The 11,507-nt window shown below is 38.0% G+C and overlaps 2 protein-coding genes across 2 annotated transcripts in view; both read left to right on the forward strand.

Moving 5' to 3' along the window:
• Positions 1-11,507, forward strand: part of LOC129577255 (putative ATPase N2B) — a 115,647-nt gene that overhangs the window by 80,960 nt on the left and 23,180 nt on the right. The window lies entirely within an intron of this gene.
• Positions 1-11,507, forward strand: part of LOC129577256 (protein vestigial) — a 51,512-nt gene that overhangs the window by 34,167 nt on the left and 5,838 nt on the right. Inside the window, exons 5-7 of the mRNA XM_055463989.1 lie at positions 7,250-7,341; positions 7,705-7,889; positions 8,040-8,113. Of these exons, the coding sequence (XP_055319964.1) occupies positions 7,250-7,341; positions 7,705-7,889; positions 8,040-8,113 (351 nt within the window). The remainder of the gene's footprint in view (positions 1-7,249; positions 7,342-7,704; positions 7,890-8,039; positions 8,114-11,507) is intronic.

Consider the following 11,507-nt stretch of genomic DNA (forward strand, 5'->3'; position numbering starts at 1 on the left):
TGTGGTGAAACTTATTACACCGGAGAAGATTTATTTGTTTCAAAAGGTTGACACGACAACACTCCAAACTTGAACTTGAAGAAAATGAGCGATACGAATTGAAATGGAGTGAAAAGTGTCGGCGACGATGATGATGAAGACGACGACGAAAGCAGTAGCAAGTCGACAGCCGGGAGACAGGCAACCGAGACAAATAACATATGCAAATTTATACAGTTTAATTGTCGACATAAGTCATATCTTTAATTAAAATACTAATAAAATTATAAATCATTTTCGGATCGTTTTCCTTCTTTTTTTTTTGCTCTGTTTGGTGCTTTTTTTCGGGTTGTTTGTCGACATTGTTGTCGTGGTGGAAAAGATCAAGTTGTCTTTTGTGGAGCACGGTAGCGACGTCGTTGTTGGTGTTGTCTGTGCGCCATTTTAATATGCACGTTTGGTTGGTTGCTGCCAGTTATATAATGTTCTTGGATATATTTTTTTGTGTATGTGTATGCGTGGTGTGAAGTCAAATGCAAAAGCGCGTTTCGTTTATACAATGAATATATGCTCTAAGCGCGGTGTAGTCAGCATACAACACTCTCCTCTATCTCTCGTGTTCTTTCTTCCATTTTTTCATTCGTTCGTTCGTTCGCTTTCATTTTGATATTCATGATTTCGCTTCCACCATAATAATAATGGAACAAATGAAGTGAATAAAAATTTGAAATGACGAAACATCGTGAATCAAATCGCCCCTGCAAAGAATGGCTAATGAAAAAGAGCTCTGCGCTCACAGACACATCATCGTCGGCTTTTTTTATTGCACGCTGCCCTCTCTCCATCGTTCCGTTTTATGCAACGATCTGTAAATTGCTTTGTAATTTGTTTTCTTGTCCCTTTGCCGACCGTTGCCACCATGGAATCGAATGCGCGCGGTGCATGCACAAATCATTTGTGAGTTAAATTAAATAGAGCGATAACATTAAAATGTTGTCGTTGCAAAAGAAGGCGCACAAAGTGATGGTCGAAATGGGCGAGGGAGAGATTAGCAAAATGCATGCACTCATGATAACATTTTTTTCAGTAGTGGCATGGCGATGATGGCAGAAATCGAGCTGGAGTTCAATAAACGGTTTAACGCAGCCACATCTCGCATTCACGCTCTCATTTTGTCCATCCGCGTTTTATGTGTGTGTGGGGCTTTGCCGTTCAAACAGCACAAAGTAGACCAGACAGACTGAGGCGGAAAAAAAGCCAAACCCAAGTGATATCTCGTTCCAGAAGATAAGATGAAATTTTCATCTAGTTATTTGCATTAATAATTCATTATGCGAATTATGAGCATCGCATTCCTTGTGAATCGCCAACAGATTCCTTCGCACATGCGAAAAAAACACACACACACACGCGCGCGCATGTACAGTGTGCTTGAGGCTCAAGAGTCTCTCTCACACACACATCATCATTTTCCGACACAAAATTTGTTATTTAACTGTTTATTGCGATTGTTATGATAATTCGTCATTATTGTTATTACTTTGTTTACATTGCAAGAACCTTTTTATGTACGGCCATTCAGCGTGGACTGTTTTTTCTTCTTCTTGCCGTTCAATTTTTTTATGCACCCGCGTTTATTGCAAGTACACAATCTTTGATTCAATATTTTTTTCTTTTAATTTTGTGCCACTTCCCCAGCAACGTTTCTTTTTATTCCTAGTTAGTGGATTTTTTTTGTACAGTGTAATTTCGAAAATATTACCGCATAAATTGCGGTTTGCTTGGAATCGTTGATGATGGGTGTTTAGCGCATTTTGAACGAGCGAGATTTTATCGGTCAAGTTATGATCTTGTGTCGCATGTCAATCAATAATCTGGAACGGTTTTCACTTCTCGGTTTATATTCCATTTTAAAATCCAAACGCGTTATAATTTCATTTTGGTGCACGAAAAATTAGCTCGAATGTACTAGTTTTCCACCAAACACACCAAATTGTCTCACATGGGGGGGGGGGGGGTGCAGCGTATAAAAATCACCGAAAATGTTCTTTTAATAGGCAGTGTAATTGTTTGGCATTTCGGTCGCACCGCTTCAACGGGTAAACAAACGTTTTGGTTAATGAAACGAGTCCAACCATTTTAATTGCTCTTTCAACAACATGACACACAACCTATATACAAACACATACATAAACGGCGTCACCGAAAAATTTGTGTTTATAAAGTCATTATTATGCGAAATGGAAATCAAATAGAAGAAATGTGTGTTCATTTCGGAGGGCAGTTACAATTAAATGGCCAAATGGCTTGAAGAAAATAGCGACATAGAACGAGAAAGAGAGAGGGACAGGGTGAGAGAGAGAGAAAGAGAATTGGAGTGTTTTTAATAATTTATGTGGTATTAAAAAGGCTTCACGTTATTAATAACATTACCGAAAACACTTTGGCCCCGTTGCAATACATACACACATATACACACTCATTGTCCAACTGCATGTACACACGCGAAATTCATAAAAACCGATTGAGCCTATGATAAAATTGCGTGCTAACCGCGCAGCGACACTGGAATAAGGAAAAAAAGGTAAATATTGAAAAAAAAAACATGAGAAGCAGAAACATAGCACACGCTTTATTATACCGTAAATAAAAAGCCATGATTTATTAGTAGCTTTTGAGACGTGAATTTCTGCGAGTGGTTCACTTTGGCTGTGTTCGCGGCCAATCAGCAACAAATTAGTTTATGAAGCCATTTTGAACGGACCATCACTCGAATGCCTCTCAACCGGCTGCAATTATTTACATGCATAAAAGAAAAAAATCGATGTAAAACACTACACGCTGATGCCAAATATTTGAATCACCAAACGAATTTTGTCGCCCGAGCATATAATAAATCTAGATAATGTCATAATTAGAGTGCAAAAAAACCGCCTCTTTCACCACAAAATGATTCGCGAATATTTATTCAAAAACCAACAGAACAAAAAAACTGATGTTGAATGAAGCGGCAAATGGTTTCATTGGATTCGTTCACATTTGAATGACGTCTTATGTTGAAAATGCAAATGTTTGTTGACGCTGCACCGTCGCTTGATATCAAATATGCCATAGTAAAATATATTCCTCTGTTCTTGATGTTAGTGCGCCACTGAACGAAAACAACAACATCAGCACGATGAAGCTTTTTTGCATGTAATTGTTTCGGTGTGGCTGTGGTGCAGCGGTTTGCAAACTGTGTGTGTATATGAAATTTTAATTAATTTGTTTGGTTTCTACGAAAATAAACGAAATTTGAGAATGAAAAAAAAAACACACAGACAATTAAAAGCCGCCCGAAATGTACACGCACGCGTTCTGCCATCTAAGATGCGCGGCAAACGCATCGGGGAAAAATTACGGCTAATAATAAGTCACATTGGCATTTGCGAGTGATAAAAGTGAAAGCGAAGAATTTATTTGAGGAAAATCAAAGTCAAGAATGCGGCTTGAATTGACGGTGCGTGCGCTTGTGCGTGTATATTATGAAAATGAAGTGACAAACCCGAACCATTTTGGACATTTTAATTTGTGAAATGAATGGCCGTATTTTTTTTATCTTCTCTGCTCTCTATCTGCTCGTCACATTTCATGGATTATAATGTTACGCGCATACAATGGCATTATCATTAACCGCTTTAATAATAATAACAAGTGCTGCAATAAAACTGCGCTGAAATGTAAGCGTCAACCGAAATTTAAATGGATGATTTTCGAATGTACATTCGTATTTTGTGCGTTATTATTGGGCGTCGGTTTTGATATTTCGGCCGCCGGCTAATTTCGCCTGATATTTTGCATACGCCATTTAATTCCATTTCATGTACGCGCGTAATTTGTATTGCAATTTTATAAGTGCGTACGCTCGCGCACACACGAGTCCCGATGTTTGATTTTTGCGTAAATATTTTGAATATTTTTGCGTTCTGCTCGATATATAAAAATAGTGTTGGCTCATTCATAAAATGAGTTACGATAACATCATTGTTGAAAACGGCACGGCCCGAAAAACAGATTCGAATTGGTGAACATGTGAGGCGGATTTTGTCATGCGTTTGGTTGGTGAACGGTCCCGTGCTTGTCGAGGAGTGTATATTTGTGTTTGTTGGCTCGTTGATCTGCAATAATTTTCGCGCGCGCAATGCACATGAACAATAAATTGGAGTGCGTGTGTGCTTTTCAACATCAATTGCATGTCAAAGAGTGAATGCAACATGCTGTGTATCGCTTTTTTCGGCATCATTTTCACTCGGCATATTCGAGTGGCCGGCGAGATGATTAAAACACTGTTAATTGTTGAATTGTATCAATTGCAATGGGATTGACAGAGAGGGAGAGAGAGAAAGAGGAAAAAACGCACAGAAAATAAACTTTTCATTAGTGCATTACATTATCTTCTGATTGAATTCGGAGCGAAAAAACCATTTTTATTACGACGTTATCATAGTAAATAATCCACTGGTTCATAGTATGAGCATTATACAACATCAAGTGTATCGCTTCTGTTTTAACGAATTGTACAACACGTCAAATGCTGTTCACGGCGAATTTATTTTAATTTCGTTAGCCGCTGCGCAGCTGAAAGGCATCATTTACGTGAAAATGAGAGCGGCGATTTGATTTTTCGATTTGCGACCAATGTTGACAATTCGTTGTCTTTTCGTTCTTTTTCGTCATTCTGCGTATCACACGCGCATACCGTTCACGCGCGCGCGCGCGTACTCTCGCTCGCACCATCAAGCACACACATAAAAATGGACCATAGAATAAGATATATGAGAACGTAGCATTGGAATTCAACATATTTTCACGTAGACTGAAAATGATGTAGATGATTTTCGTCGCAGTGTCTGTTGGACGTTGGTTCAGGCCGTCGGCTTTGGTATATGTTTTCACATTCCATTTGTGTGATGCAGTTTCTGTGTCCTTCTCTCTCGCTCACTCGCTCGCTCTTGCTGTTGCTCTTGCTATTGTTTCATTTTTTTTGGTGTGTTCGTGTATATCATCATCATCATCATCATCATCATCATCACATTTTCGGTCTTCAGCAGATCAACTGATTTAATTTTTAACTTTGTGTAAATTTTTGCTGGCCTTTGTCAACTCTCTAACGTGAGTTGAGTGGGTTCGGTGTGTTTTTTTCCTGCTCCGGGCCGTGTTGTCGCGGCTGAATATTTTTAAAATGTGGCTGCATTTCGTATGCACCTGTAATAATTTCTGCATCTCTCTTTTACATGTGTTAAATACACTTTTTTTGAACCGGCGCGCGCGCGTTCGCGCACTCCACGGAATCGAAAGCGAAAATATGCGGCGCATCATCAAATGTTAACAAATAATAAAATATATATCAGCAACAGTAGCTGAAATATATCGACAACGATGGAAACGAGCGAGAATGAAAAAAAAATGAATATTTGTTCATATTACAACACATTCTTAAGCGATGAGGCATTGAACAATATCAAAAATACCGAATATCATTAAAGGTATGCGTGTTTGATTGAAATGATGCCTATTTGACGATGACAACGACGATGTGGACGACACAAAGAAATGTCAAGCAAACAATGAGCTAAATCAGCGAGACACAAACGCATTCACATCACCGATGTAACATTCCGCCGCTTTATTTCACATCGCATCCTTTTTTCCCTTACACTCTTTCTGCACATTGTGCGTCCTTCAGCTATTTTTTCGATTCGATCATCGAAACTGCAAACGATTCGATAAATGCAGCCAATGTAGAAAATATGCTTTTTTTTCCACCCCGTTTATTATTTCGATCATAAAAGCGAGTGAAATGCAAATTGACGCGCTGAATGAAATAGAAAGTTTTTTCTTCCCGCTTCTCACGTCGTCATTTATTATTTTTATTCGCACTGGCATTTTTCAATTTGCATTAATTACCAACTTAATTCCCACATCTCATTTCAATACATATTTTTGCGCTTGTTTCTCTTTTTGCGTCTTCGATCTCCAGCCAAATCGAAGTGTTGTAGAAAAATGCGCGTTATATTGGGGCGGTTCAATGTCATGTTGATAAGAGATAGAGAAACCGTGTAATCATCATGGGCATGATATGTGAAAATAATTTTGATATTTTGGAATTCGTCAGCTCTCGCATTTACTGTAAAATCATCCAACGTATTGCGCACAACACATCCATTTTTATTATTTAATCAGGTGTAGAAAGACAATTGCGTCGATTATTTCTTTGTGCCAATATACCACATCTAGCGTATGTGCCGGTGCTGTGTTGCTTGTCTCTCATCACAATGGTGTGTTGTCTTTCGATTTGAATGAGTCTGTTGCAAACCAAATGTGTGAACGATCGAGAGTGAACGGAATAGAAAGATTGAGACCGACGGAGCCAAATGGAACCGAACAAATGAGCGAGCGAGCGAGCAAGAGAAAAAAAAAACAGAGTGAGTGCCAGAATCCGAACGAAAGAAAAAAAAAACACTTTTTCACTTCACGCAAACATGAATAAGAAATAAAAACAGCACACGTAAAAGAAGCACGAAAAGCAAGTGAAAAAAATGCTCGAAATTCTTCTAATTCATTATGCCATTTGAAGTACATAAATTAATGATGTATATTTCGTATGAATTTCGAAGTGCACAATACAATGGAATTTATTGGTGCGCATTTGCCATATAGTAACCATGCTGTTGATGTGCGTGTTTCTTCTTTTTTTTTTTTAATTTCATTCCCAAACACATCGAGTAACGAATGGAAGAAATTGGAATATTTGAATTTGGCTCCACAAGAAAAACCTGTGCGTATTGATAGGGTAATCAAGAGAATGAGAACCAGCAATGAAAGAATGTAGAAAAAAACACACACAGAATACATATATATGTATATCAATCGCACATCGGCGCAAAAATCTAAAAAATTTAATAATATTTTCACGATGCTACTGCGATTGCTACTGCCGCTGCTGTTCAATGTATATGCAGCATTTTTTCTATTTCATTTCGATATCAATTTTTTTTTTCATACAACATTTCATCTCAGAGGTGAACATATTTTTCTGTTCGCAATAAAATGACGTTTTTAACGTGTCTGTCGATTGAACAAAAAAACAACAACAAGCATTTCACAAATAACAATTAACAAGTATTTTTTGAGTGCAGATGATTTTTCCCTTCATTTTTAAAGACAGAGCGAGACAGCAAATTGGAAGAAAAAAAATCGTTTACAATCAATGTTTTCGTTATTGTTTCAGATGGATGTAGTTCATTAGCGAATAGAAATTTACCAGCCTCCTTTTGGAATAGCAATTATATACCACCTGTACCAGCTCCAACTCATCACCAAGTACGTATTCATGCAGTATACTTTATGTTGAATTTTATCGACGTCACGCTATTTATTTTGGGCTAGTGTTTTTTTTTTTATATTCATTTTTTGTTTCGATCAATTTCATTGCAAAACTAATAAAGTGTTTTATTAAATGGCATTTTTGATGAAATATTTCGACATAGTTGAAAAACGCTGTCGTCATTTTTATTGAACCATTGAATGGAATGCAAGAAATTGTGTCGACGATAATCTCGTTGATTTGCTTTCCTATAGTACGGGTGAGCCGGTTCACTCGTTCGCTCGCCTATATGGATTTTTTTCTTCTTCTTCTTCTTTCATTTTATTCACATTTTCATTTTTTTTTTTCTGTTTCCGCAGGTTCCCGATTTATATTCAACTGATGGTAGCTACACAACTGATCCATGGGTACCACATGCAGCACATTATGGTTCATACGCTCACGCCGCTCATGCACATGCTGCCCAAGCACATGCCTATCATCACAACATGGCACAATATGGTAGTTTACTTCGATTACCTCAACATTACGGCCACAGTTCTAGGTTAGTATGTGCGTGAAATGTCTCACACACAAACACAAGGCAGGCGGAAAAAATCCACTTTGAACATTCCAAATCCTGTGACCTTTTTACCTCAAGACACTTGATCCAGAAAATAATGACAACATACTCTTTCCTTCGCCTCTTTTGTAGACTTCACCACGATCAACAAGCCGCACATGCTTTAGAGAGTGCAGCAGCCTACTCAAGCTATCCTACGATGGCCGGTAAGTTTTTTCTTCTCTTTAATTTCTTTTTTCCCATTTAATTTCCATGCAGTTGCAATGCAACATGTTTTTTTCTCTCGATATATTCGCGTCAAACAAATCCGTTCGGAAATGTTCTAAGTCACAAAAACGAATCGAGGCGACGAACCACGGAATTCTTACGGAGAGGCATAAAATTAAAATGGGTTTTAGAGTAAAAAAATTTCCGAGCGAAAATTCCAGCGATTCCCTCTGAAAAGACACAAAGAGAGAAAGAGACAACAGCGACGACAATCAACGAAATTACAAAAGCCCGTCCAAACAACCAACCATTCATTCAATTCACCTTCCACAGGCGAAAAAGTAAATAGAACGTCTAGTTAATGTGAAACCAACATTCAAGACGCAAACAAAAGAAACGGAGAGACGGGAAAGAGAGATATAGAGTGAAGAATTGAGTGAGCGCATACAATTTTCTTGGATCCATGGCCAGCCAGACACACACGCACACATCGAACACACAAACAAAAGCCCGGCAACGCGATAACTTGCATTCTTATATATCGTTTGTCTCATTCCTCTGGTTATGTATTATGTGCTAAATTACATTTCAACATAAATTTTATTATCGCAAGCATCCCATCTGTCATAATTTTCCATAATTATGAACTTAAAGGGTTCATTATTCATCGTTTTCGCATGGTTGGTGTATTGTGATCGCTGTTACTGCTGCTGCTAATGCAGCAGCGCACAAGACACTGTAGAACGCATTCGATGCGAAAAATCGCACGGCGAATGAGACGACAAAATGAAAACGGCAAGAAGAGGCTACATAATAAATGAATGCGTTGAAAAACGTAAGAATGCAGTAGTGCGCACACACAAACGAATTTTCGCAGTGAGACACAGAGAGAGAGAGAAATAGAGTAGCACGAATGTTGGTCCCCAAACACGCACACCACCATCACCTTCGCCGCTGCTGCCGCCAATCCAACGTCACAAAATGTACACAGTAGCACGACACATCTGAAAACAGGCAAAATTCAGCAGCATCCGCAGCTAAATAAGAATTTGCCACAGCACGAAATGAGATGGAGAGAAGAAAACGGCTCAACAAAGCGACATTCCATCAGAAGAAGTCAAAGCCGACGGTATTTTTATGTATGCACCGTTTGTACCCCATCATCGTAATTTCTTATCATTTTGCACTGTATTTGGTTTTAACTCTGCTCTTTCTCTCTCTCTCTCCAACACGAAATTATGTTGCACTCGTGCGTTTTTCAATTCAAGTGAGTCAAAGGCTGCATACTTTCGCCTGCAAACAAATGCAGTAACCGAAAATGGTACACGATGAAAAAGCCAGAATGCAAACCATCAACATCGCTAAATTGGTGCAGTATTCGGAAAGCGTGCAAATGAAAGGATTTTAGTCTAATTTTCGGCTTCCAAGTTATTTCGTCATTTTCATTTTGAGGCGTGTGCCTCTCTTCTTCGCATTTCTCTTGCTTTGTGCTCGACATTTTGGGGTCGACGTTGGATTTTTTCTTTCGCGTTTGTGTCCTGATCCAACAAACAATTGCAGATCGAGTCATGATGCTTTTTTCAGTATACTTTTTGCAAAATTGCATATTTTGATTGTTTAAACGTCACATATTTTAACTGCTCTAGTCGCAATTTCCACGTGCTGATACAAATAAAAAAAATGTTTGGCGGCACATATCAAATGGGAAGTAAAAGGGCAAACTTTTTCGAAAGCTATTACTCGATTGCATATACCGAGAGAATGTGTGGGAAGTCCTATCAGAACTATTTATTTGATGGTTTCTAATTCGGAAAATGAAATGAACAAAACACTCATTCACATGAACTTTTGTAAGTTTTGTTCCGATCCACTGAAGAAGTGTCAATGTCATCGACAAATGCGAAAAAAAACTCGAAAGAAAAAAAATGAATTTTTCGTCCGTAGCAATCGAGCAGCTTGAGATTGACACGTATTCAAGGTATGTAAAGTGCTCTCTCAGTTGGACATTTTTCAAGTGTGCTAAATGAAAATTGAGAACGCACAAAAACTGCTGCTTAAAGCGACATTAAAATAGACAACAGTGGAGTGAGTGAAAAAAAACCCTCTAGCAACAACAATAACAAAACCGACAAAGAAAGCTCAAGATTCAAGCAATTTCATCGTGTACAAAAACAAGTCAATGGCATTAATCGAGAAATTAATTTTAAGTGGCACACACGCATTATATTAATTATTGTTAATTTAATACGATTATTGTTATTATTCCTAGGCACTTTTTTCTCTTTTTGTTGCTGCTGTTGTTGTTTAAATATGAAATGTACTTATTTTAATTTCATTCACTATTTTTCCGATTGTTGCCATTTAATATTTAATTCGTTATGTTCTTGGTGCATGTCGCGTTTTTTTTCTCTCTCTCGGTATGTGTGTGTGTGTCGATGTTGTTTTCGGCGAATGGGTACATTTTCATTACTTATTTAATGTTTATGTAATTTGCTCTGTGTATTGGTTGGTTGGTTGGTTTTTTTTTCGCTCGGTCTCTTCATTCACAATTATCGTGACGAATATTATGTGTGCGAAACATCATTATACTGGCTGATCAATTACCATTTTCAAAATTGAATCGTGTTTGTGTGCTATTCGGGTGTCATTATAGATACACTGCACCACAGTTTACCAACAAAACCAGCCAATGAAAATAATTAAGTTACGTTTTTTCCGTCAGTCTCTCTGTTTGGCTGGCCGGCTTGCTCGCTCCCTCTCTTCAGTTGCAACAGCAGCAGCACACGAATTGAGCGCGTCCGTTTCGTTCTGCCTCGAAAATATCAAGCAGCAAGTGCAATTAATACAGTTTTAATTACCCATTTAATTGCACAAAAATGCATTAAAAGCACACCATGCCTTGATAAAAATATAATAATGCTTGAACAACAACAGCAACAATAGCAGTAACAAATATCAACCATTCACATATATACGAATTGTGTGTGCTTTTCTCTCTCTCTCTCTCTCTCTCTCTCTCTCTCACACTCTCTGTCGAATTCGGTCGTCGTCGTGTTAAAATAACGCAATGCCTACATGCATATTCATAATTTTACAATTTTTATGTCATGTTGTTCTACATAGAACCGTTGCCGTCGCACGGGTAGAATATATACACACGCGGTTTGGCGCTGAAAAATTATAATTGGATGTGAGTAAAAGGAAAATTAAAATTTCATATTTGATTGTAAGGAAGGAAGAAAAACAATATGGCGAAAAAAAAGGGAATGCAAAAGAGCGAAGAAAATATACAAACCAAACAGGGCGGCAATACAATTTATGTTGCAATTATATTGTCAACGTGCAGAGAGAGAGAGAGAGAGAGAGAGAGAGAGAGAGAGAGAGAGAGAGAGA

Source organism: Sitodiplosis mosellana, unplaced genomic scaffold, assembly GCF_009176505.1.
Source record: "Sitodiplosis mosellana isolate CC-2019 unplaced genomic scaffold, AAFC_SMos_1.0 Smas_scaffold_6197, whole genome shotgun sequence".
NCBI lineage: Eukaryota > Metazoa > Arthropoda > Insecta > Diptera > Cecidomyiidae > Sitodiplosis > Sitodiplosis mosellana.